Source organism: Daphnia magna, linkage group LG4, assembly GCF_020631705.1.
Source record: "Daphnia magna isolate NIES linkage group LG4, ASM2063170v1.1, whole genome shotgun sequence".
Classification (NCBI taxonomy): Eukaryota; Metazoa; Arthropoda; class Branchiopoda; order Diplostraca; family Daphniidae; genus Daphnia; species Daphnia magna.
The window spans coordinates 11,883,269-11,909,831 of record NC_059185.1 but is presented as its reverse complement, the minus strand read 5'-3'; the positions used below and the strand labels follow the sequence as shown (position 1 = coordinate 11,909,831).

At 37.7% G+C, this 26,563-nt stretch overlaps 2 protein-coding genes and 2 long non-coding RNA genes across 55 annotated transcripts; 1 reads left to right on the top strand and 3 right to left on the bottom strand.

The window, feature by feature from the left end:
• Positions 1-194: 194 nt before the first annotated feature.
• LOC116920199 (mast/stem cell growth factor receptor Kit) lies at positions 195-5,654 on the bottom strand. Its single transcript, XM_032926331.2, is given in 21 exon segments — positions 195-1,198; positions 1,272-1,401; positions 1,473-1,595; positions 1,661-1,815; positions 1,901-2,028; positions 2,095-2,239; positions 2,303-2,530; positions 2,601-2,745; positions 2,836-3,026; positions 3,087-3,090; positions 3,154-3,263; positions 3,333-3,476; positions 3,551-3,721; positions 3,799-3,955; positions 4,026-4,192; positions 4,264-4,288; positions 4,290-4,442; positions 4,516-4,673; positions 4,739-4,960; positions 5,048-5,401; positions 5,544-5,654. Coding segments are annotated over 21 exon segments (3,357 nt in total). The 5' UTR covers positions 5,617-5,654; the 3' UTR covers positions 195-824.
• A 2,734-nt stretch (positions 5,655-8,388) lies between these two features.
• Positions 8,389-11,432, top strand: LOC116920406. 36 transcript variants are annotated; one of them, XR_006646275.1, is made up of 6 exons: positions 8,403-9,064; positions 9,142-10,054; positions 10,122-10,325; positions 10,417-10,475; positions 10,562-10,603; positions 10,679-11,432. It is a non-coding gene; the product is annotated as an uncharacterized LOC116920406 (long non-coding RNA). The 36 variants fall into 36 exon arrangements; XR_006646270.1 differs by having other exon boundaries at positions 8,389-8,473; positions 8,889-8,944; positions 9,027-9,064; positions 10,122-11,432; XR_006646273.1 differs by having other exon boundaries at positions 8,389-8,473; positions 8,889-8,944; positions 9,001-9,064; positions 10,122-11,432.
• Positions 11,433-13,405: 1,973 nt separating this feature from the next.
• LOC116921026 (mast/stem cell growth factor receptor kita) lies at positions 13,406-21,856 on the bottom strand. Of its 16 annotated transcripts, XM_045173117.1 has the most exons (22): positions 21,767-21,856; positions 20,432-21,671; positions 19,891-20,298; positions 19,651-19,805; positions 19,408-19,582; positions 19,181-19,338; positions 18,936-19,092; positions 18,683-18,853; positions 18,361-18,602; positions 18,130-18,274; positions 17,824-18,051; positions 17,615-17,759; positions 17,410-17,555; positions 17,189-17,337; positions 17,005-17,127; positions 16,801-16,930; positions 16,204-16,732; positions 15,626-15,821; positions 15,352-15,535; positions 15,052-15,142; positions 14,151-14,928; positions 13,406-14,087 (listed from the first exon to the last, which is right to left on the bottom strand). In XM_045173117.1, the coding sequence occupies exons 4-17, from the start codon at positions 19,789-19,791 to the stop codon at positions 16,362-16,364; spliced, it is 2,481 nt and encodes an 826-aa protein (XP_045029052.1). In that variant the 5' UTR covers positions 19,792-19,805; positions 19,891-20,298; positions 20,432-21,671; positions 21,767-21,856; the 3' UTR covers positions 13,406-14,087; positions 14,151-14,928; positions 15,052-15,142; positions 15,352-15,535; positions 15,626-15,821; positions 16,204-16,361. The 16 variants fall into 16 exon arrangements, with proteins under 16 accessions (XP_045029052.1, XP_045029042.1, XP_045029050.1 ...); XM_045173107.1 differs by lacking the exons at positions 19,891-20,298; positions 20,432-21,671; positions 21,767-21,856 and adding an exon at positions 15,248-15,274 and having other exon boundaries at positions 15,352-15,408; positions 15,466-15,535; positions 19,651-19,852; XM_045173115.1 differs by lacking the exons at positions 19,891-20,298; positions 20,432-21,671; positions 21,767-21,856 and adding an exon at positions 15,248-15,274 and having other exon boundaries at positions 15,352-15,408; positions 15,466-15,532; positions 19,651-19,852.
• Positions 21,857-25,377: 3,521 nt separating this feature from the next.
• LOC116920489 lies at positions 25,378-26,513 on the bottom strand. Of its 2 annotated transcripts, none has more exons than XR_006646242.1 (2): positions 25,686-26,513; positions 25,378-25,621 (listed from the first exon to the last, which is right to left on the bottom strand). It is a non-coding gene; the product is annotated as an uncharacterized LOC116920489 (long non-coding RNA). The 2 variants fall into 2 exon arrangements; XR_006646241.1 differs by having other exon boundaries at positions 25,378-25,605.
• Between the last annotated feature and the right edge of the window lie 50 nt (positions 26,514-26,563).

The window sequence follows — 26,563 nt, the reverse complement described above, 5'->3', positions numbered from 1 at the left end:
CTTTGCATTCGGTAAGCTTACGTTGTTTTCAACGATAGAAGCAAAGTCCCATTTCGAGCTGGAAATTCTCTCATGAGGAGCTTATTCGTCTTTTTTACGTTTAAAAGGAATCGTACCCTAAAGATCCTTGGGAACACACCTTGGCAACAGGCCAAGGTGAAAGTGAATATCGAAAACCATTTCTTGATAATCTGTTTGGAACTTTAAAAAATCGTTTTTATTAGATGGGCTTGTCTTTACGTGAGCACTTAGTCTGTTTCCCAGTTTCATATTCACTCGAAAATTAAGAACTTGATCAATTAGAAAGTTACCTGAAACAACGGTGGAAGAAATCATAACTAAATGTAACCTGTTAACAGATGTTGTTGACCCAACTATTCCAAAACGTGGCACAGATTTCTTACGTCACAACTTTCAGCTCCGTCTACACCTCCGTCCCTTGAACGATTTGTTTGATTGTAACAAAATAGCGTTTAACGTTGAAGCTAAAATAGGAATTGGGAGTCACGCAATGGAAAAGCAGTCCTCGCGTCTCTATAAAACGAAAATGATATTATAAAATAAAACTGAAATAGTTTCTCTCAGTTGATGGAAATGTTGGACTCTTTTGGCTACTCGTTTTAACAAATACCTATGCCATCCGAAGAAAAATAGAAAGCTAAATAGAAAGCTAAGCCATCAGGAACTTCCATGATAAGCACGTAAACAATACGTTTTATGTTTGGTGGGTTAAGAAAGCTTTTTCCTCAATTATTTTAACGTGGCAAGGAAACATTATTGATAAAAAAATTATTTTCCGAAAGGATATTATCCTTATGAAGAAGTTATACGTCATTGTTGTAGATTGCGGAGAATCGCATAGGAAATTTCGAGAATCGTTTGGCATTCTCTTTTGGCGGTGAAGAAGCTTTTTCTTGTAACATCTTTGCAAGACCATAAAGGTCATTGGGGGTTGCGTTTTTTTTCTCTTCATTAAGTTTAACGTATGAATCATTCATATTTAAGTAATTAGAGCTGACGTTCGACTCCATGTGACTGCAAATAATTTCTTCTATTTGACTAAATGTTGGTCTTTCTTTCGGCTCCATCTTCCAACAGCTGGCCATTAAATCGGCAATGAAACTGGGCGCAAAATCAGGCTTATCCATGCGATATCCTTTGAGAAGTTCCTTAATGAGTACGTGTGCAACGTCCATACCTGCAATTGACATTGGATAGGAATTAAGTTGTCAAATAAAATGCAAGGCAGGATTAGATTAGTTTATCCTAACCTGGATATGGGACCTTGCCAAGGGAATAGATTTCCCAAAGTAAAACACCGTACGACCAGACATCTGATTTGCTGGAAAAGATGCCATCAGTCAGAGATTCAATAGCCATCCATTTGACTGGCTTTAGCCCCTACAAATAAACAGGTCATTCGTTTTTGTTTAATGCTATTGAATTTAATTAATTACAACCAGTTATGATACCTGCCCTTTATTCTCGTAGTTTTCATAGTAATACAACTTCTTAGACATGCCAAAATCAGCCACTTTGGCAACTCCGTCATCGGCGAGCAGAATGTTGCGGGCGGCAAGATCACCATGGAGAACCTGCGGATAAACATTAAAACGTAGATAGGCAGCTGAATGAGACAATAATATGCTAAACCAATTACCTTTTTACTAACTAAGTAGTCCATTCCTCGAGCTATTTGGAAAGCCCAAGAGATTAAATCTCGTGATGACATGGGCCCATCCGAAATTGCAGATGGATCTTGACAATATTGCCACAAAGGTTTGGAGTCTTCTGGATCAGTTGTCGGTTCGGAAACTGACAACATCAGAGAAAGAAAAGAGTCATTACAGTGAAGTGCAAATTCTGACAAAAAGCAATACTTGAGCTGCGGGAAACATACTTGCGCTATTTGGTTCACATGAAATGCTGAAAGCGGATCCGTTTAAGATTTCAGTCGAGGAATTCATCTGGAAGGATGCAATTGAATGAGCTTGATTGTCATCCACTACAATGTTATCTGTATTTGTACTTAAAACATTAAGCATTTTAAATTAATAATTTGGTGATCTGTATGGCATTAAATTGGTATAATACCTCATGATATCGTTATTATCTACTTCTCCATCCGGTTTTAAATTACCAAATTCGTCTACTTGATTGATAAATGAGTTTCTATGTTTGATCAGGTAAGTTTGTAAATTGCCAAATCGGCAGTATTCAACGATTACCAATAAATCACCTGTAATTAAAAGAGATCCTGTATCGAACGTTGACAAACATGCGGAAATCTTTCACAATCTACCTTTCTTTAATTGCTTCGTGCACGCTCCCAGTAAATTTACAACATTGAGGTGAGATCCTAGATATGAAAGAATTTTCAATTCGCTGATGAGTGCTTCCATTGCAGCGACATTGGTTTCCGATCTAACCATTTTGACGGCCACTGTTTTCACAGTTTGATCACAGTCTTTCATTCCCACAGCCTCGGCTTTCAGAATTCGGCCGAAGCACCCAGTTCCCAGCACAACTCCTAAATGTGTCCAACATGTTATTGCATTATTAATTTTGTGGCACTATTCGGAATCTTAAGAAAAACAAACCAAGTTTTAGGCGATTCCTCGGAAACTCCCACCGTTTATCATAGGGGAGGAATTCAACTTGCTCCTCGATTGGGGATTGGGCATTTAATTGATTGACATTTCCATTGAGAAGTCTATTAAAAGCACCAGCAAATCTGTTCTTTTTCTTTTAACCGCAATTGAATTTAAAATAACTAGGTTAAAATCATTCATAAGTTTATACAGGAAAGCTAATGTCTTTTTCATTATCACTTACCCTGTATGCGTAAAGTTTGACACCGATAGCAGCTCCGAACACAAATAGAACTACTATTGCTACTGAGAATGCAATAACGATCGTGTTCCTTCTCACATCGTCGAATGATACGATAAAAATTCTTTCCGATCTTTGTGGTAACAATCGGTTTGTCTGTCTACAAGTGTACGTACCGAGTTCTTTCCTCTTTCCTTCAAGTAGCAAAATTGAAGAATTTGCGTCTGAGCGGAACATGTCAGAATATAATTTACCATCCTGAAACATTAGACGTTTATCAATTTTTATATTATAAAACAATTTATTAATCTCAAAGTTTACCTTAAGCCATTGAAAGGTTTCGTTTGTCGATGTTCCGAAACACGTCAAATTTTGTGATATTCCATATTGCAATTGGACATAGATAAGTTCCTGATTGTCACTAATTGATTCTGAAAGCCAGAATGAAGTTCTAACTTATCATCCTTTAACTAGACATGTTGGAGTGTTAACACCCATACCTCTGACACGGAAAGAAATGTTGCGGATCTCATTTGCCCGGCATTGAAAGATATAGCTACTTAGTGTAGTAGCCACAAAGTCTAATCGACTTTCGTAAAGTGTCTTTTCCCGGTAATCCAATTGATCTGTCTTGATCTGGAAACCTAATATTTAAATTCCCGTTAAGTCATATAACGTGAACCATAAAAACAATTAGTTATTTGCTAAGAATTATCACCATCGGGAGGATCAGTTTCATTAATAGGTTGCATAGCTTTGTTGGTGCCGATGTGGTAAGCCCACGATGGACGTTCAGCATTGCTGGTTCTGTAGTAAAAGCGGCAAATTAAAGTAACGGTATCCCCTAACAATGGGTCGTTCTCATCAACAAATTTTGTCAGCTCCATTCCTGTGAGATATAATGCAGGAAATTACTGTGTAAAAATACCTCCGATATAATACTGGCTCATCGGGTGCGCTTCGTACCCATTATCTCCACGAAAATATCCCTGGAATATTCCTTATTGTTTATCTTTCCACCACATTCATAAACGCCACTATCATCAATTCTGGCTTTCTTAAGCTTCAATCCAACTTTCGGTTGAAAAGACCAATTCGCATTAGAATCTTCTAAAATGTTACTCTACAACAATATTTTGAATTTTATTCGATTAATAGCGGCCGTAAATGTCTTAATTTCCCCTTTGTTTTACCTTAGAACTGGGCAGGTTTTTGTCTCGAGCAGTATACTGATCCTTGTGAATCAAATAAACTTTAACATCGGGATGGGTTGGCCTGCACGAAATTTCAAAATCAATTTGACCGTGTGGAATGTTAAAATAGAATTCATTATTTGCAATGGTGACTAGCTCTATACCATCTAAAGCGAAAAACTTGTTTATCAATTCAAAAATCTATCATAGTAATTTAAATTTTCTATTTTGTACCCACCATAAACAAAAACGTATTGCGTATCATACTCCTCCCGTTAGGGGATGCCCATAGGGGATGCCCTTACACCCAAAGGAGCCGGTGTCAAAGACTTTTGTATTCGTCAAAGTCATCGTCGATGTCATATGGGTGGCATTCTTGTCAAATGTCTTACGAAGACGACGTTCCACGCCCGTGAGCTTTTACAAAAACAAATAGAAAAATAATTCAATGAAAAAGCGAAATGTAAATTAAACATGTGGAATTTTCTACCTCGGCATTTTTAGAAAGGTAATCTGGAATTTCCCAAGCAATTCTGTAATTTTCCTTTTGATATTCATCCTCAAACGCATAGACGCAAGTGATCGTAAGTGTCGTATTGGCATCGATTATTTTCTCACTTTTATAAGGAATCATGGTCAGCCACTGCCCTAGAAGAGACAAAATATGATGACAATCAGCAAATTACGGGACAATTTGCTAAATAAATGAGTACTTTCTTTGGGAAAATTTGATTTTGGGGTAATATCCGGACAACAGAAGCCTTGGCTTCCGTCAATAAGTTTGCAGGTTTTGGTACCCGGAGTCATTGCAACGCTGTCGTACCATGTACCACAATCTTTGCCTTTGCGACACGTCGTTGTGAAAATCAAACTTTCGTTGCCATAAAAATGACAAATGGTTTCGTTTTCTACGGCGGTATGCCAGTCGTCTCTCACTTGAACAAGAAAAGATTGTAAGATTGTGTGTCAAGTCAATTTTCGAGAGGATTAAAAATTTTCTAAAATTTTATTATCATTAATACCTTTTTCAGAATCACTTTTCCATGGAACGTAGCCGCAAATTGCTATACTATCGTAGGTGATGTCTCCACGAGGAGTCGTTACCGATGAATTTTTCATGTAACAATAATCCTCATAACCGTAGACAAACTGGGTACATTCTGGATTGGCAATACACAAGTTTCCACACTGTTCTTTGGTTTCTTTGTCAATGAGTATTTGGCCAATATCGTTGCCTGGGAAGTCACAATTCGGGAACCATTTGAAACCACTGTCGCTCGTATGCCAATCTTGCGCATTACCGCCAATCGGCCAAAATATCGCAGATAGCAAAAAAGAAAGAATAAATGGAACAGTCGGCACCATTTCTTGGTAATCTGTTGGGAAGAAAAAAAAAAAAAATCGTGTTTACTACATAGGCCAGTCCTTTACACGATCACAATTTCACGTCGGCAGAGCACATTCGATAATTTAGAACTTGAACTATAAGAAAGTTATCCAAAACTAAAATAAACAGACATGGAACGCAACCTATTGGATGCGAGTTAATGCTGTTAGCCTTCGAGCATGTGCCAGAAAAGGTAGCACGCATTCCATACTACGCCACACCAACTTTCACCTACGTCTAAATCTCCGCCCATTGATGTTATGTTGGGCTGTAACTAGGTGGCGTGTGATGATAGAGCTAAAAACGGGAATTTCCTTTTGCGTCTATTTAGGAATGGAGCAGCCCTTTGGCTTTCGTAGATTGAACAAGGTTTCCAGCATAAATTTGCCTTCCTTACTTTGTCCCCAATATCAAATCAAAACAATACATAATAACATGTTGCTCAAAGTAAGCAGTAACAGATTTAAATTTTAAAGCAGATAAATTTTTCTACTATCGTTACCTGATTTGTTCTCCTTCGCTTTGGTGGACAAGAGAAATTGATGGTTAACCCGAAACCATTAGACGCAGCTGTTACTGTAACTAGCAACACTGGACTAAAAACAGTTCACTGCGAAAATTGACAATTTATAACCTGAAGTAAGATGAGGATGTCGATAATGCGAGGGAAAAGGAAGTTGGTTAATGCTTGTTGGTTGGATGTCGATAATGCGAGGGAAAAGGAAGTTGGTTAATGCTTTTTGAGGTTGAACTTCCGGACTTTGGAAAGATATTTCTTTAATAATTCTTCCAGTTGAAATCGAATCACGAATTTTGTTCAATTGTTGAAAAGGATAAACAATGTAGTAGTCATATAGTTAAAAAAAATATATATATATGCCACTTTATCTTACCATAATGTACGGTTCAATTGGTCCAGTGTCCAACAGACGTGTTCCAACCTATCGCAGATGGAAGTTGAATAAGGAGTGGTGATTAGAGGCATTTCAGTTGTGCCAGAAAATGAAACAAAAGCGGTAGCTAACCCAAGAAGATAAGTTGAAATTACGGTATCGTTCTCTTGTTTCAGATTCACGATTGGCCAATTCTGTGTTGTTTTTTCACCAACTTAAACAGATAGCCTGGACTACTCAATTGGAAAATCCCCCAACAGAAAAATTGTGGGGAAAAAATACAGATTACCGCCATGCCATTTCGCTTCTGCCGTGACTCGACGTAAAAGAAGACGGTGTCATCTCCCAACTCCCTCCAGCCATATTACGATACGTTGTCCTCCCTTCTCTAAATTCAGTGTTTGTTTCGTTCGTAGAAACACAAGGGCAACACATAAATAAGCCAAAGCAAAAAAAAAAAAAAATTAAGAAGTGCATCGCGGCTTTGTTCTTTCTTGATTGCACTCGACCACGTGGTTCGCAGTCTGCTGTAGCTCGTGCTGTTCGGACTCTTCTATGCATCCACGTCAAATCCACATACTTTTTTGAAGAAAAACGTAACGCACACTCACAAATATCATCCACAGCTTTTCACAAATAAGAACCAGTACGTCGAAAAAAAGGCGACACACAATCGTTATAACACCCCTACACAATGTCGAGTGGAAATTTAAGGAAAATAAAACTTATCGTTTTTGTTTGAACTAAAAACTTTTAATTTTTTTTTTCTTTTTCACGCATACGTTCATCACACACAAAATGAATGTCAATTTTGTGTTCTGTTTTAGCTGGCAATAATAGTTACTGACCGAGCTGGCAAAAAGGGAACCCTTTTTTTCCTGTTTCTTACCCTACCTCCTTTAATGTGTACGGCTTGTTGACGCAGCGACGCTGATGATTTGAGCTTGGGCTTTCAACTCTAAAAGTCACATTTTTGTATTTGTATCTGTAAAAACAGACCACCACCACTAGTCAACGAATTGCTGAGGGCTTCAGTTAGTGTATTTTTGATATGCACGGAGCCACATCAGCAAGGTATAGAGTAGTAAAACATCCTAGGTTGCACGCTCTCCACAAATGCGAAAATCTCATTTGTGTCTAAGTTGGTCTGCTGCTGCTGCTAGGGCTGTGGCCCGGACCAAATGGGACGGGTTTTTTCTTACAGGGTTAAAATTAACGGGGTTTTTTTCCATAAAGGGTTTTGAACCAGGCCGACGATCCAAAAAAATTACCCGTCCCGCTTGACCCATGGGTCAGAAAAAACCACCCGGGTCGGGTCATGTGTCCCACGTAATTATCGGGTCAAACGCACTTTTCTTCTCTTATTTTCAGTCTCGTCATCAGACTCAACCAATTCATCGTTTATATTTGCAAAACTTCTTTTTTTGCCAGCAGCAGGACAGGATTTAGGTACATTTGGACGTTTGCTGGACTTGGTGGACAATTTTCAAAACGATTTTTCCACTATCCACAATATCTTTACATTTTTTTACATTTAGCTAGAACTTGAAGTAGGAAAGCATAGCATTTTAGCATAGTCTCCAACAGATCAAAACCATATGTGATTTTGTTTGGCATAGAATTGTGTAAACCTTGTGAAGAAATTGTGGAAAGTGGAAAAATTGTTTTGAAAATTGTCCACCAGTCGCAGCACTATATTGAGACAAACGTCCAGAGGCGCCTGTGGGTTGGTGACTTGGTGGGAGGACCCAAGTTCCCAAATACGCAGAGAGATACCCCGATTGCTGGCCGTTACTGTAGATTGCTATGTTTTTAAGCTATTCTGCTTTGTTGACTCGTAACTTAGCGTAAGAGTTAAAAGCTTCTTTGTCTTACTACTAGATGGCGCCGCATCTCGGGTTAGCCCAAGAACCCCTTGAACCGTCCCAAAACCCGTCCCGAAAAAAAAATTCCTTTAAGGGTTGCCTTTTATCGGGTTTTTTTTCCTTGACCCGGGATCTGACACGGGTTTTCATGACCCGGGCCACAGCCCTAGTGACAGCAGTGTCACCGTGTGGTAGAAAAAAAAAACTTGTACTCGCCGCCTGTCAAGGGTTGAAGAGATTTTATATAAAGCCCTGCATCATATTCAAATTTCTTTTCCATGCAGACTGTCGTCGTTAGCACTCGTAAGTACTCGCGTAGTCGTAATTTTAAGTTAGTGTATTCTTGAAGTTGTTCGTTCCTTAAAGTATTTTTATGTTTTTTTACTCCTGTTACGTCTTCTGTGGCTAGATTTGTGTATGAACGTCTTAATTACATTAGCAACAGTAGTTTATAATTAACCACATGAATTTTGGTTATTAATGCCTTTCCTGCCTGTAATCTTTTTGCAAATATAACTTTTAAAATTATGTAAGCGGCCATGGCGTGTGGGGTAGGCAAGGTCGTTGTTAGTAAGGTTTAAGTAGCCAGTCCATTTTCAATTCCCAACAAGTTTAGATTGAATCATTTATATCGACCAATTTCTACTTTGTGACTTATATTATCATTGAAAGTTCTTTTCTTTATATCCCATTTGATGATTTTTAAAACTTTTGAAAGGCAGCATGCCAGAAAGAACATGGTTGGCAATTTGACAAAGCTTGTTTCCTGTCCAGGTAATGTTAATGCACCCTGTTTTATGGTGAGTTTGATAATGAATCAGATTTTCTAGATGTGATTGGTTTTTTTTAAATCTAGGGTTAGTGCAAAAGTAGTCCATCAATCATAAGTGCCATGTGAGTTATTCTTCATTCTGATAATAATTGAAAAATTTCTCTACATTCCATTTGCTAATTTTATTAACTTTTGACAGGTAGGATGACTGTAGATAACTTGGTTGAAGTGTGGATGAGTGCATGGTGCTGGTTTGTTCTGATCATATTGTCTTCTGTGGTGGTTTAGTTTTTTGTTGTTGAGTTTGATAGAACATGAAATTTTCAAGGTGTGATTGAACTTTGTTTTATCTAGGGTTAATCCTGAATGTGTGCATGTATTTGTATGTGCTACATGACCTGCTATTCATTGTTCTGGTCTGAGTTAAAAAATTTTGTTATTCTCCCATTTAATAATTTCAGTGACTTTTGATATATTGTTATCTGAAGATAACTTGGTAGGTATTTGTACAGAGCACATGGTGCTGGCTTGTCTACCTGACCATGATTTATTCCAATGGGTTGATTTATGATGGGTGAGTTAAAGAATTGGGTACAGGTATAGTACACATAATGAAAATCATTTCTTGTTAAACATGAATTTTTCTTTAGATGTCAAATTACTGACAAATATCTGAAGTTGGTTAATTTAATTTCTCTTCAATGTGAGTTTAATCCAGTGTTATAATTCTCTATATGCTGGTTGAATGCATCATGAAGAACAAGAATAATATTGGTACTGTTTCAACGATGTTTTTAAATGTTGAAATCAGTTGCTGTTTGCTGACGTTTCCGATTGCTAGATCTGGAGTCGTGATTGACAAGCTGTCTTTTTGAGACCAATATTGTCCATTGGTGGAATTCTATATTTGCTTATTGAATGTGGGCCATTTTGGTTGGTCAAAATTCAACCGATGCTACTGTTCGTTTTTGTTCTCTGTTGCCAATGTACGATATGATCCATAATTTGTTTTAAATTATTCTCGGTTTGAAAAACTAGGATGTTTGTGTTGGTGTTGCATCATATAGAACTCAGGAAGGAAACAGGTGGTGGCAAGTAAAATAATGGACAAGGTATTTCACTATTTAGTATAAGTGATTTAATAGAAGATATGCATTCATGTTTAAGTTTTCGCTGTAGGTAAAAGTTGCAACATATTGGGAGGATATTGTGATGGAAGTTGGAAATTAAAAGTATGGTTAATAATTAAAATTACGTCCGAAGATTTCTTTAATTTTCTGCGTGTATAATTTCCTAAACTTCTAAAGGCAGGATAATTATGTAAGTTGGTTTTGACAAGGCCCATGGTGCTGGTTTCTCCTGATTTTGTTTCACACTGTGGTGGTAAGTTGTATGAGCTGAAATTTTTAAGATATTGAAAGGATTATTTCTTGATTTAATCCTTGTACTGTGGATGGATTTGCTATATGACAAGATGTTTATTGTTCCTGCTGCTTGGTGCTCTTTGAATGTGAATTGTTTGACATTGAGGTGGTAAGATACTTAATCTATGTGAATTGAAAGTATTGGGTTGGAGTTGGTAAGTTGCTGATTTCCTTATTATGGTCTTTCATCTGTAGGTACTGCTTTGCATCGTTCTCTCGTGTGGACATGGTACAAATGTGAGGAAACGGCAATATTCGTGCTGGGATAGAATAGTCAATATCAAGTTTGTTAATTTTAATAACTTTTGATAGGGAGGACAACTACATGACTTGGTTGGTATATGGACAGAACATGATGTTGGATTGTCCTCCTGGCAGTTTTGTATCCAGTGGTGGTCTTGCTTTATTTGTGAGTTTGTTGATGGTTACCTGATGATGATAAGTATGAAAATAAGTTACTGGAAATCATTTTAAGGTTTTTACAGGTATGGTTATTTGTGGAGTTTGCTATGCCTCGGTGTTACTGTTTTGATGATTTAAGTACCCACGAAGCAACCGATTGATTTTACATAGTAAACTTGTAATCGATTTTTTTGTGTTGAAAGATGTTCTGTTGTGGTTTATCATTGATCTGTTAGTATACTTTAAAGCGACTGTTTTGTTCTGCATCCGCACTAGCCGAAGATATCGATGGACTGAAAGGGGCGTGACAGATGACATACCAATTGAAGTTGAAAATTCGCATGGAGACATAATTTGTTTTCCTAAAGTAAATTCATCAGTGTATATGTTATTTTCTGTGGCCCTGTTTATGCTTAACTTGTGATAAGTCCATGCGGTGGTAGGCTATTCTATGGTAATCCATTTTCAATGTTATGAGGTGGATAAGGGGTTATTCACATAGGCACTTATTTGTTCGAAATTGTCTTGTTACTTTTTCGTCTTTTATTTGCTACATAACGGGTACTTCTGGTGAGATAACTGATATAGTTTCGCCTACATTATCGGATTATAACTATTTTTATAATTGTAAATTGAATTGATAATAAAAGCGTTTCAAATTAAATTCTTTTGTTATATATTGTGAATTTATTTTAACAATGAATTATTATTAAATGTATATATTATCCGATAAAATTTTTACCGCTGAATTTTTCCCGGTAAAATTTTTTACGCGGAAATTTTTCCCGGTGAAATTTTTTTTTCTGGAAAATTTTTCCCGGTGAAATTTTTTTTCTGGAATATTTTTTTTTGAAATTTTTTTTTTCCTCCACAATTTTTCTCAAAAAACTCCATTTGAAGTAAAAATAGCAAATTTATTATCACGTCGTCTAGGTCGGGATAGATCCCTAGCCTTTTGACTTACCATGCCAGTACTTTACCACTGAGCTACTACTCCCACATACTATAAAAGTTTTTTTTTTTCATCATAACCCAAAATCTACCTAGAACCTAAAAATTTTCTTTGAGTGTCGACTTGAGGATTTACGGGCCACTCATGGCACAACTGACAGGCGATGACCTGGGAACTTGACAGTGTATCTCCCAGATCATTGCCCAAGTACGCCACTCCTAGTGACCTCGTGGTGGGGAACCCGACTCAGCTGCCCTGGAAACTTGACGGTGTAACTCCAAGATTCCTGCCCAACTAGCCGTGTGGTGGTGTGGGGAATACGGATAAGCTACCCTGGGAACTCAACGATGCAACGCTAGAATCTCTGCCTGGTACCCTACACCAAGTGGCTATGAGGTGTGTGGGAAACCGGGCTCAGCAGCTCTAGAGGAGTTCACTCCATGATGCCTACCAGGTATTTGTGATAATAATACTTTGGAAATTGACAACATAATATTTTTACAACGCACAATTACTACACATTTTCATTTAACTCGTACGGGAATTGAACCCTGTACTCTGGAATACGATGCCAAAGCTCAACCACTGAGCTATAAATCACGAATATCAATTAACAATGTCCCTTCATGATCCCGTCAACACTTAGAATGAAAAACGTTTCAGTATACTTTGGTGTAATAGTATTACATATGGACACTTGGGAAAGTAATGGAAAATTATTTCAAGTATGACGATGAAATATATTTTGTTCTAACCGCTAATGGTAATAAAAACATCTGCCATTCAGATTATTTATTCGAAACGCAACTATATCACATTGGTACTGTATGGATTTCACATTATAACTTGACCCGTACGGGAATCGAATTTTTTAACAATCGTTCAGCTAACGAAGAATTTCATTGGGATGAGTCTGTGGTCACCGCTCACATCTATAATAAGTTGACTGATTATAGGATCATTTACTAAAAGAATTGTAATCAGTTTTACGTTCAATTAGCTCGCTTGTTCTATCCTCGTGTTCTTGATGGTGCTCTAGACCAATTTTGAATTATCTCAAATGACAGAAGAAGATCAACATTTCAGAGACAAAGAGGGCATTTACTCACTATGATTTAGTTTCGAAACAGATTCTACCGATCAAATGAAAATTTTTTTATAGTACTAAGATCAGCTGATAATAGATGACGTTGTCCAGCTGATAGCAAAACGAAAACAAAACCGACGAACCATTGTAACATTCAATGAAAACAAAAGATAAAACATCCCATTTCAATTGGATGAAACGAACGCAAAATCGATAGAAACCCAATGAAAATTCACCAAGAGATTTAAAAATTAAATTAATTTGTCATGAGGTAAATCACTAAGGCCTATGGTAAACAAATATTACTCAGTTGCATGTTTGTTCAGTACTAAGCTCACGCCAGCTTTGCCATAATTAACGCTCAGTACACTAAACGAACACACCTGAAAAATATCTGTGTCTGATCAAGTGTGGACCTCATTCATTTTTTAAACTACATTTTAGTGGAGTTTGGCTCTAAAAAAATGAAACAATTGCAATTGTAAATCTCACAGCCAAAAGACGGAGGGTTGTATAGGCTTCAGGTGTTTCGCTAAACTCACAGTGCAATTACACATGCAAACAAAAGAGAAGAAATGTCTTACAACTCATCTGGAACTGGAATAGAGAATTTTGGGTTTATTTAAAGACAGCACAACCATCGATAGACCTTTGGTTTACAACAGGCGATTAGTTCATGGCTTTTGCACTCCCGCCATGAATACCACGAAATGGCAACCAACTGATCATTCTGTTTTCTTTCTTTCTCATTAACTAAGAAGAAAGTACGCGATGCACTGATTGAATGATCATTAAGCTAGTCTACAGATTGTTCAGCACCAATCCATTCACGTGGTCCACTAGTTTATTTCACAATTAAGGCAGCAGCTGAAAAACATACGACTGTTGTGTGTGTGACAAGTTACAACCACGCGACAGAGACCGAAAACTCTAGCACTTGTCGACTTGATAATTCACACTGTATGCCTTGTGTACGTAATAAAAGCAATACGGGTAGGTACAGAAGTAAAGAGATGTATAAACAAAGAATCGCCACAACCATCTTCTTTTCTTCTGTCTCTACATGTAACACGCCAACAGTGATGCCAAATTTATTCCTTCTCGAAACGAAATCAGAGTCAGTGACAAACTGCATCTAAATATTATTTTGTTACATTTTTTTTCGAGTTACAGATTGAATAATACAGAAAACTTAATGAAATAAAAAAAAATTGTGAAAAAAAATAAATAAATAAAAAAGAAAGAAATGGCCAATTTTCAGCATCCTACGGTCCTACAGTCTACGATTAACAAAAAAAATATATAAAATTTACGAAATAATAATATTATTCTCCATCCCTTACCTAATTTGTAGTTTTTTTTTTTTGATAAAGGAGGAGGTCCAGAAAGGAAGGATGCTGTGAAGTTTCCTTTGTCGTTTTTACTTTTTAGGGTGGTGCTGTTGGACAACAGACGCACAAAAGTCCAGTACTTGTTAAAGTACGTTGAGTATGCCGATCCGGAGTGGACCGATTGGGCTAACTGTTCAAATTGCAAGTCCCTTGTTAAAGAATATCTGCGTAACAAACGGTATGAATTTTTAAATTTATTTATGAGTAATTCAACTAAATTCAACTTATCTCTATGTTCCAGGGCTGCAGCAGTCAACGAGGCCGAGAGAAAAAGCAGCCAGAGTGAAGTGGAGCCGGACGGTGATGCCTCGCTTTATTGTGACGCTTTGCTGTCCAGCGAAGTTTCACTCTCGGACGTCGCTGATCCGGTCGAATGTGCTGGGCCGCCGGCCGAGGAATCTGGTCTGTCAACCGAGGAACCAGGTCCGCCGGCCGAGGAATCTGGTCTGTCAACCGAGGAACCAAGGTCCGTCAGCCGAGGAACCAAGTCCGTCAGCCGAGGAACCAGGTCCGTCAGCCAAAGAACCAGGTCCGCCGGACATGGATTCAACGCCACTAGCCACTGGCAAAGTTGGCCAAAGAGTAAGTTTTTTTCGCATAATTAATTTTAAATAATTTTAGCTTATATATTTAATTAACAACATAGACAGACACTGCGGTTCTTCCTACAAGGCTTTCGTCTTCTGAGGCCTCTTCTGGAACAATCGGCGGCTACGGAACAACAGTCCACCTAGCATCAAATCGCCGTTAAACAACGCGCCAAAAGAAAAACGGACCGAAATAAAATGCAAACCAGAAGAGGTCACAAGGCAAGAAAATATTTTATAAAATTTAATTTCCTTTTAGTAATTACCTTTACTCTTCAGTGTTCCGATAAGGGGCATTACATCAAGGATTGCCCCAGATTATGATTCAAATTTACATTGCCCATTCCCTTTGCTGTCCTGTTTGTTTGTTTTTTTTTTTTTTAATACAATTTTTTGTTGATCAAAACTTGCATTTTGATTATTTTTATTTTTTAAATTTATCTCTTTGGTTTACTTTATTACTTTTTATATATTTATAGGGGTCTATGACTGAGGAAATTAAAAAAAAACAAAAAATCATCTCGTTATCTAGACACAAACAAAACACTTTAGCATTAAAACCATACCTTGTCTATTGTTAGATTGTTGCTGAGTTCCTTCCTCATTTTTGCGCCCATACATCACTAAAAAATAGCTGTCAGGTATATGCGTTGTGCTAGCTAGCACACATTGGCACTTACTTAGCTGGTCGACAGAAGAGCCTTTTCATCGCGTCCTTTCCGCCTTGCCCTAACCCCATTAGTACACCTACTGATGGGTAGCGCAATAATACAAAGCAACATGACTAAAGTTTTCTATCTTAAGCACAAGGAGTATTTTAGGGATCTATTTAAATACTACCTAAAGAAAAGAGTGAAATGAACAGCAACACAGAATTTGTTGGACTGCAGGTGACGTTCGTGCTAGACTCGTTTCAAGACAAAGTGGCATCTTCCATGCGTCTTCACTCGATCTTTCACCTGCTGATAAACCTTCGTCTTTCAAACCTTGATTGGACATCCCGCACTCCTCTCTGGTTTACGTAGTAACAAATGCTCTGCAACAGTGAAGATTTCAAAAAAAATTCTTCTAGTGATGATTATAAAAAGTAATGCGTTAATACAGAGGACCCCCATAAACTTCTTTCGTTTTTCACAAATTGAACAAATTAATATTTTTTCGCATGATTTGGCCAACATTACATTGTGCCTATGCCAATAAAATAACGCGCAAAATTAAAAAGATTCAAACGTTCTAGTCCTCTATATCACAAAGTGTTGGCATGATTTTTTTTTATAGCAAACTCGGTTCTTCTTTCCAAGCCATTTGAGTAATCAGAAAAAATCTCCATGTTGGCAAATGCTTTTTGATTTATTATTTGCCAAAATTACTATACTCATAACCAGTGGATTGAAATTGTAGTAACACTACGTACGTACCTGTTGTCTACTCGAGATAAATTAACGGTATGCGTACGCCTTTTTTTAAAGTTGATCGAGGGAGATTATTGTCTTGTCTTAATAATTTGACGGGTTTACATTTTTTAAGATGTTAAAGGCAAACTTTCCTTTGAGGGAGAAAATTTGTTATAACGAACTTATTCGACGTTTTCATTTGAAGACAATCGTGTAGGGGATGCCGAATATCGTTTAGCATTTTTCGTTGATTGTGAAGGGATTTTATCTTGCAACAACTTCGCCAAACCATAAAGGTCATTGGGAGTTGTGTTGTTCTTCTCTTCATTAAGTTTAACGTATGGATCATTCATATTAAGGTACCTAGAGCTGACGACCGATTCCATATGACCGCAAATAATTTCTTCCATTTGCCCAAATGTTGGTCTTCCTTTTGGATCCTTGTTCCAACAGCTGGCCATTACATTGGCAATGAATATGGGCGCAAAATCTGGCTTGTCCATGCGATATCCTTTGAGAATTTCCTTAACAAGTACGTGAGCAACGTCCATACCTGCGATTGACATTGGATAGGAATTAAGGGGTTGAGTAAAATGCAAGGCAGGATTAATTTATCCTAACCTGGATATGGAACCTTGCCAAGAGAAAAGATTTCCCAAAGAAGAATGCCGTATGACCAGACATCAGATTGGCTGGAAAAGATGCGATCAGTCAGAGATTCAATGGCCATCCATTTGACTGGCAACAGCCCCTAATAATTTGCAGATAGTTTTTTTTTATAACTTTGTTGAGTTTTCATCAGTTACTAGTAGACAAGAAAATCGCCCGTCCTTTTTTCTTATAGTTTTCTTTATAGTACAAGTTTTTAGACATGCCAAAATCGGCCACTTTGACAACTCCATAATCGGCGAGCAGAATGTTACGGGCAGCAAGATCACCATGGAGAACCTACGGATAAACATTTATAACATGAATTGCTGAACAAGACAATAATTTTAAAAACACTGACCTTTTTACTAACCAAGTAGTCCATTCCTCGAGCTATTTGGAAAGACCATGAGATTAAATCTCGTGTTGAAATAGATACATCTGAAATGGTGGATGGATCTTGCTGAAAATGCCACAAAGGTTTAGAACCTTCTGAATCAGATGTCCATGCTACAATTGATAACAAAAACGGAAGAAATAAAGTCGTACAATCCCATTGCATCAAAAAATTGACTATTTTACTTGAATTATGTGGTTCACATAACGCGATGGAAACGGGTGCGGATGGGATCTCTGTGTTTGGATTCATCAGGATGGTTTCAACAGATATGTTTCTTGCATTTGACTGAGCTTGATTGTCATCCACTTTGGTGTTGCCTTGGTTTGCACTTAAAAGCATAAAGTTCTTTTTATTAATATCTTTTATGACGTTAAGTTGTTACGCTACCTGACGGTATTGTGATTTACTACTTCACCATTCGTTTTTAAATTACCAAATTCGTCCAGTTGATTGACAAAGTAGTTTCTATGTTTGATGAGGTAAGTTTGTAAATTGCCAAATCGGCAGTATTCAAGGATTACCAATAAATCACCTGCAAACGAAAGATTATCTGTATACCAAAGTTAGACACATTAAAAAACCCATTCATCATTTACCTTTGTTAATTTGCTTTGTACAGGCTCCTAGTAAATTAACGATGTTAAGATGACATCCCAAATAGGCAAGAATTTTCAATTCGCTTATGAGATCTTCCATAGCGGTGGCGTTCGTCTTTGATCTGATCATTTTAACGGCCACCGTTTTCACACTTCCATCACAGTCTTTAATCCCTATAGCTTTGGCTTTAAAAATTCGGCCAAAGCAGCCCGTTCCCAGCTCTATTCCTAGATTTGTATTACAAGTTGACAGGTTACTTCACTCGTGATTATGCTGTATTTATCAGAATTAAGATAAAAATGAACCCAATTTTAGTCGATGCCTGGGAAATTCCCATTGTTTGTCATAGGGGAGAAAATCAACTTGATTCTCGATCGATAATTCAGTGTTAAGTTGATTCACATTCCCATTCAGTACGCTGTCAAAGGCGTGAGCAAACCCATTTCCTCTCTTCGGATCGCAATTTAATATGAAATAGTACGAGAAAGTAAATACTATCCGAAAACTAAATGCATTCTTTGTTAAATGTAACTTACCCTGTACGTGTAAAATTTGACACCGACAGCAATTCCGAATATAGTGAAAACTACAAGGGCCACAGCAAGAGCAATGACGCTCGTGTCTTTTTCTAGACCTCCAACGCGAAAAGAAATGCTACGCGTCTCAGTTGCTCGGCATTGAAAACTATAAGCATTTGGTGCTACATCGATTAAGACTAATCGGCTTTCGTAAAGTAATTCGTCTCTGTAACTAAAGCGATCTGTCTTAATCAGGATACCTGATGTTTTGAATATACGTGAAAATATGTACAAAGATCAGAGGATAAGATTAGATACTGTATTTGCATAAAATTATTACCTCTAGGCGGGTTAGTTTCATCGATAAGTTGCATCGATTCGTTAGTGATGATCCAGTAGGTCCATACCGGGCGCTTAGAGATGCTGGATGTATAAAAGGTACGACAAATTAATGTAACATTACTTCCTATCGTTGGTTCATCCGTACTATTAACTTTTGATAGTTCCATTCTTGAAGAATAGGATTAATAAAAAAAATTTAAATGGTGAAAATTGGACCAATATTTGATTAGCTTGTAAGATGTGCTTTATACCAATAACTGTTATGTTTATATAAGAGAATTGCTTCTTTCCGTTCAACAATCCAGCACACTCATAACGGCCGGAATCATTGATTTTGGCTTTCTTAAGTTTCAGCCCGATTTTCTGGTCGAATGACCAATTCGAATCTGGATCTTCTAAAAGATTATCCTGCAAAAATAATAGGAATCATATTCAACGAATAGCTCTCTTAAATCTATTTTTTTTTACTCTTTTAAAAAAATTTCTCTCTAATTACCTTAAGTTTCAACAAGTTTTCTCCTTGTGCAGTGTACTGATGCGTGTGAACCAACGACACTTTGACGTCGGGATGAGTTGGCCTACACGAAATTATATAATGAATTTGGCCGTGCGGAATATCCAGGAAATTTTCGACACTGATTAACTCTATGCCATCTAAAGACAAAAATTTTATTAAAACAGTAAATTCACTGTAGTAATTTTATTCCTTCATTTGGTAGCGACCATAAATGTAGACGTATTTCTTGATTGACGCCGTTTGGAGGTAGCAATTGGGAGTACCCTTGCACTCAAAGTAGCCGGTGTCTTTGGTTCTCGTATTCAACAGAGTAACCGTCGATACCATATGAGTCTCGTTTCTGATAAATTTCTTGTTAAGACGACGAACTACATCCATCACCTGCCACATAAAACAAATGATATTTTGGTGAAACAGTGGACAATAAACCAAATTATTCTATTTTCTACCTCAGCATTTTTTAGATCATTTGGAAAGTCCCACACAATATCGGAATTTTTTTTTTGATATGAATCTTCAAAAGCATAAATGCAACTGATCGTGAGAGTCGAGTTGACATAAATTAATTGCTCTCTTTTCTTAAGAATCATCTTGATCCGTTGCCCTCGAATAAAAGTTTGAAAAATATCAACCATTCGTCAAGTAATGAATAACTAGTAAACACGGAGCAAAAAATTATGGATAATTACCTGAAGAACGAAATGGACAGTCATCTTCGTCCGATGCATCTGGGTGGCAGTCCTGTTCGCCATCGCAGCGAAATTGTTGCGAGATGCAATGACCACTCTTGCACTAAAACGTTCCGTTTAAGCACGCAAAACCCTCACATCTGATCTCATCCGATCCATCATCACAGTCGCTGTCGTGATCGCAACGGTAATAGCCCGGAACACATTTTCCATCCGAAGCGCAGCGGAATCCTGAGGCGGAACATTCACGGTACTGGTGGCGGCAAAGTTCATAGTCTTCGTCATCGCCGTCGGTGCAATCGTTTTCAAAATCACAGGTCCAGCTGCGCGAAATGCAACGTTTGTTTTTGCACTGGAATTCGAAAGTTTCGTTACATTTCGGACATTGTTCCGACAATTCATCAAAGCCTAGCAAAACATATAGAAATAAAAACTAAAACTATTTTTTTCTCAGTTTCAATGCCGAAATTCCTCGAAGAATCGAAATTCAATCGATTAGTAAACTTTCTTTACTTTAAAATTATCAATTTTTTAAACTCACCTGCAGTGCAATTAGCGATACAAGTCTTTCCGTCCGGAGCCAAAATGAATTGGTTAGGACAGAGGCATTTAAAACCAGCAGTTCCATTTTTGGATGGTGACAAAAGACACAAATCGGAACAACCTCCATTATTTGTTCCACAAGGGGTTGAGGTAAGATGCTTGCCTGAGTGGATGGTAAACGTTAAGACCGTAGAATTTTTGTGTTGCGTTACGTAACACCACGTAATTCTTTCCCGTCCATTTATTAGCTCGGCAGACAGCCTTCAAGCTCCAATCAGTCCAGAAAACGAAATCATCGAAAACGGCGATGGCAAAGATGTGCGGAACTTTCAGCGCATTTTGGACAACGTATCGCCGATTACGGCCATCCAAGTCGGAATAAGCAATATAATGAAAACGAGCATCTGCCCAAAAAAGCTTGTCTGTTATGTAGTCGATCGTAAGAGCATTTGGCCATGCAAGTCGTTGCTCATAGGTGACTATGCGAGTGAAATTGTTTCCGTCCATGCCCAGCCGTCCAATGTAAGCTTGCATGTGCCACGTCGTGAAAAACAGGTATCCAACTCCTGGATGCACAGCAATAGCCCTCGGATTCTTAATGTCATCAGTCTTCAGTGTTTTTTGGCGTGTGCCATCCAGTTCAGATACTTCGAGGTGTTTCATTTCCCTATCCAGCCAGTAAAGTTTACGACCGACCCAATCGACAGCCAAACCTTCCAATTCTCTAACATTTTGTTTGATGACTGTTTCTTTGGTGCTTGTTCCGTTGACAAAGGTACGGTAGATCGTCTTAGCATTGACATCGGCAAAATAAAGTCGATCTTCGCGAAAGTCGAAATCAATGGCGACTACGTTGCGCAAGTCTTGTTGAACGAAGGCGTACTGTTTAGCATCGATCGACATGTTACAGCCGAAGTGTTGGTCGGTGAAAATCAACCAGGGCGTAATTGAATCTTTTCTCTTGCAAGTGCGTTTATCCGCTTCACGTTCATAATAAGTCTCGTTACATTTGTAGTAGTAAGAGCCAGGAGTATTAACGCAGTATTGAGAACAGATTCCAGGCGTGTCCGCGCATTCATCAACATCCATACAAGCTTTACCGTCTGTCATGAGCCGGTAGCCTGGATTGCAATCACCGTCACCATCCAAGTGCCACTCATGCGCTTTGACTGGCCGAAGATTTGCGAACACAACAACAACCAGGTTAAAAATGAGAATTGGGACCATTTTACAGTAACCTGTATAAACAGGAGAAAAGGAGACAAGAACAAAAAAATTTAGTGAATTGTGGCATTGAAATCGAAAACAGATATATGTTTAACGACACGATCACCTGTTTTGTCTATTCAAGCACAGGAACCCAAATAAATTGCAGACCTTATCTCCTTTTTTTTTCTCATCACCTGGCAAAAAGAAATATGGTTATTCTGAAAATCCCCGGTAATAGGAACGAATGTTGCCGAGTACTAGCTATTCAGGACTCAAAGAGGTTCACTGTAAATGTTTAGTTTATCTCCTGAATTTTGATACGGATGTGATACTCCAAAGGAAATGGAAGTTGGCAAAATGCTTCTGAGGTTTGAGCTTGCGGTCATTGAAATTCCACGAAAAAAAATTTATATAACGGGGAAAGAAATATTACAACAAGAATAGTAACCGAAAAAAAAAAAAAAAAATTCCAAAAAAAAAAAAAACCCAAAACCAACCACTTAGGGTTCCCGCCCAGCAACCAATCCACCCCCCTCCCTGATTTTCAATTAAGAAATTGAGAAAATTCCATGATACTAGCTTTTTCGTTAATGAAAAATTTTCAACCTAATTTTTGTGTGTGAAGTAAACTATGTTTATAACACACAACAGGGTTTTTGGACGTCATCAGAGCACAACTGGGTAAAGAAAAGAACGGAAATGGAGCATTAGAATCAGCTGACGACACGAAAAGAAAATCAAACACCGACTATCGACGTTATTACCAAGAAAGTTAAAAAACCAGCATCACGGTTATGTTATTAGTTCAGAACGAAAACCGTGGAATGACTCACCGAAAGAAATTGTCCGCAGGAATGGATTAGGGAAACATTTGGCGGATGTTTACATGCCAAACAAATATTGAACTGTACCTGTAATTATGAATATTAAAAAATAAAACCAGAAATTAATTGCCTCTACCTTCCCCTATTTCTTTACTATCAATATTTCAAATTCGAAACAAGCTAGCAGAAACACAATCAAACCCGTATTCAAAGTGTTCCTCAAACTGTCGTGAAACCACGGATTCCGGAAATGCTGTGGGTCACGGAATCTGCGTAGCAACACATGGAAAACCATTCTCACATGTCCAGCATTCTTTTGACCTCATTGAACAAAACCTCTAATAAGATAGGGTTCCAAGCATAGAATTTTGGAGAAAACAGCAAACCACTCTTCAAAAAAATAAATCCTGAAAATGAAACATGACAGAAGTTAGGATTTAAAAAACAAGGACAAGCATAATACTAAAAAGTTATGTAATGATTACCTAGGAGATGGCTTCAGCGTTGCTTGAATAAAACTTTTCTGGGTATTAATCCATTGCAATGAACCTGGTAGCTGTAACAAGCTCCCAAAGCTTAAATTTTTTAAAACTACTACCCAATTTTATATCAACATTTATTTTGATTTTTTGAGCTAGCTTGTTTACCTTATTTTTTTATTTATGAGTAACAATCTCACAAGAAGAATTTTGGAATGAATCATGCAAAAATCTGAAAACTTAGCAAATAATAAAAGGGTACTATTAGGTTTTACAATAAAATGGTAGAGCTTTTTTTAAATAAAAATTCTATGAGCTATCACCCCTGCTTTACTATAACCATTACACTTTTTCGATTGACAGAAATGAGACCAATAAAACGTATACCTCCATCGTAGGGTAATTCGAACCAAGAAGAAAGGGCATGTATTTTGAAGAACAAAATGGAGGAATGACTCGTATGAAACGGGTGACTCTCGCCACCGTTGGAGAGAGAATTTGGTTAACATTTTACCCTAGTTCTAACGCCTTCTCTTCATATTTGTATAATAAAAATATAAACATACCCGGTTCCATTCAGATTCTCGGTGGCCGTTATGTTGTTCAACACGAAAAACGTGACCACACTCTATTCACACTGGGCACGTAATGAAATTCCATCTCCCATGCAACGTTGTCTTAACAAATATCTAAAGGGAAAAGGAACAATGGAAGTCCAGACTGCACTGCAGACTAAATGAGAAATTTTCTTACCATCCCTCTCCATCTTACCCACATTTTAATTTTTTTTTTTAGTTGCCTACCTCTTTGCAAGTTTGTGTATAACAAAAAAGAAACATTTGTTGTTGGCTTACTGAGAACAAATTACAGTTGCCAATTTAAATGTTTTTTCCTTTTTGCTAGATTTTTCCTGAGGGAAGGGCAACTAAATGAACTACAAAAGGTTTTGTTGGCATCATACCGTACCCTCCCTACCTCCTTAGTTCAAGAGCTTCTTTTCCAGGAACGGGGGAACAGGAACTAGTTTTTGCACTTGTTTGTTTTAAACCTTACGATTCTTTTTTTCTATTCATTAGCAAATGTTGTTCGAAACTGAACTCGGCGTCAATGTCAACAAGCACTTTATAAATAATTAATTTTGATAGCGACAATTCAGCAAACCCCATTCTTTTCACAAAAGACAAAACAAACGTAAAGAAAGGTATGACATTTTGAAAGATGAAAACATTTGAATTGAAGACCAAATAGCATGCTTGTCCAGTTCCATCTCACAGTACTTATCGAAAACATCGACCAAAATTTTAAAAATCCTCACGTAAACTGGTAAAAGAAACGGTATCATCGCAGAATGATGCTAAATCCATGTAAACTTGCTCTAACGATGGATCTTGCAAAGAATCACAGTTGTGGTTAAAATGAAGTACAGCATGCAATCTCTGACTTGATTCCTTCCAAGTGCAGGAGCTTTCCTGGCCAACTCCAAGTCCATGAGGTTCGTATAGGCTTCGATAATCGAAATGAAGTTCTCTCGTCCAATTTTTATCTCTTCGTCGGTGTGACTGGTAGCAATATCATAAATATTTTCTTTCATTTCACCAGGGTTGGGCTTGCACTATTCTAGTTTCTCAGCATTACGGTCTTTCTGGTTTAAACAATTGTAAAGAGCAGACAATATGCAACTTAAAAATCCGGGACAGATTGGTTCGTTCGCCTCTGGATGTGACTCGTTTATTTGAAGAACAAGAACACGATCACGATATTTCTTCAGATGCTCAGAAATGGGCCTCTCTTCTGGAAGGTAATCCACTGAGGAAGGTCGGTAATGTAAAGGTGAATTGCTGCAATCTGCTTCGTCCGTTCTTCTACCCAGTGACCTTTTTTTCTCCATCCAGTTCCCGGTGCCTTTTGATTCCGACAATTCTTCATCAGATTCTTCTTCGCTATCTTCATCGCTAATGCTGGACTCGGTTTCTGGTTTAACTTCCTCGATGTCTGGCCAAGTTGAACAACGAGTCTTTCTCTGCATCAGTCGATTCCGCACATCTTCAGTCAGTTTCTCCAACACATCTACAGGCTCTTTTTGACAGGTACTCTTTCTCATCAGATTTTCCACTAGAAATATGTTTCATCACATTACAAATGTTCTCATCCCTTTTGCCAGCAGTAGTTTTGCCGGTTTTGATTGATGAAATCAGTTGGTGGTCGATTGAATTCGTCGACAGTGAGCTGCAATAATCTGCAAAAGATGTCAGCTGAATAATTTTCCTTTTCCAGCTGCAGGAAAAGCTTAGCATGAAGATGGGCTATTGTCGAACCTTGTAGAACTCTGGCGAAAATCACTCGAATTCTTTTTCCACATTCAGCTGATTGTGTTAATAAGACGTGAAAGGATCTCGGCCTATTCCCGGTCACGTTCTAGATTGACTCTCTGGTGTTTTCCAACATGCTCAGGTAAGTATTGATTTTTTTTTTTTTTTTCACCATTCCAGACGGGAAATGTGACGGGCAACATTGGCATTTCCGAGATCATCGTTCGTTAAAGTCTCCATTGTAGATTTGATCGATTTGTCTCGAAATTCACGTCATTGTCGGTTTGCATCGCAGATCGATGAGACGAGAGTAAATTTTTTCGAAAAACACGTGCACGATCAGAGATGTTGCTGTAGTTAAGAAATACTGAATTGTCAGTTCCATTTTTAGAAAAAAGTGGGTTATTGGCCAAATTCAGAAAATGCTGTACCGTTGGCAACTGATTTACGAAACTTTTTCAGTCTGGACTCGATAATTTTGGCATTATCTATTTTGCATTCGTCCGGGATATGCAAAACTGTTTTTTTCCTCACTCGAAATTATGCATCCAAATCATTTCCGTAATCCAGTCCCATAGAAAGGCTCCAAACTTCAACCATTTTTTAGGTGAAACTGAGCAATCCTGTTCCAGGGGATGACATTCTTGGGGTTGCATTAATCCATTTGGATGTCAAACCTCTTGGTTTCCTTGTTGATTTATGATTCGCACTCGAAATGCCCCGGTTTTTCTTCATTCAATGGGTTTTCAATCCGTTGTTGTTATTTAGTTATCTGAAAAGTACCTAGTTACATAATTTTCGTTGGTAACGGTAGAACTCAACATTCAAGTAGGGCATTTAGTTTCTGAAATTGGTCTTTGTTCATCAGCGACATAGTCCTTCTACTGCTTCTGGTGGCCACCGTGATGGATGACACACATTTGTGTCTACACGGCGACTGGTTGCCCTGGTTAAGAAGAAACCGGAAAAATTAACTTGCGCAAAAATCGAATGAAACAAATACTACACCATCACAGCTGTTGCGTCTTCTTTTAATCAAAGGATTTAAAAATTATGTTTTCGGGTGTGACTTCGTTTGCCAAAATAAAGAACAAGAAGAAAACATTTTCTGGTAGTTGTTAAGTTAACGCAAAACTGAGAACCCGTTAGAATAACGTGTAAAGGGTTCATCTGGAATCGAAGAGTAAAAAACCAAACTGGTTAACTTTCTAGCATTGATTGCAGGATTTGCGCGTAACAAAGCGGATAAGAATAAAACAATAATAAAAAGAAAAACGTGTTTCTGTTTGCATGAGTTAGGGAATTATAT

Excerpts from the sequence above, each read along its gene's own strand:
- LOC116921026 (XM_045173105.1), bottom strand. The coding sequence starts at position 19,836 with ATGGTTGATATTTTTCAAACTTTTATTCGAGGGCAACGGATCAAGATG. Across the intron at positions 19,093-19,180 it reads AAAACTTGTTGAAACTTAAG|GATAATCTTTTAGAAGATCC; the intron begins GTAATTAGAGAG and ends TTATTTTTGCAG. Across the intron at positions 18,603-18,682 it reads TGAAACTAACCCGCCTAGAG|GTATCCTGATTAAGACAGAT; the intron begins GTAATAATTTTA and ends TCAAAACATCAG.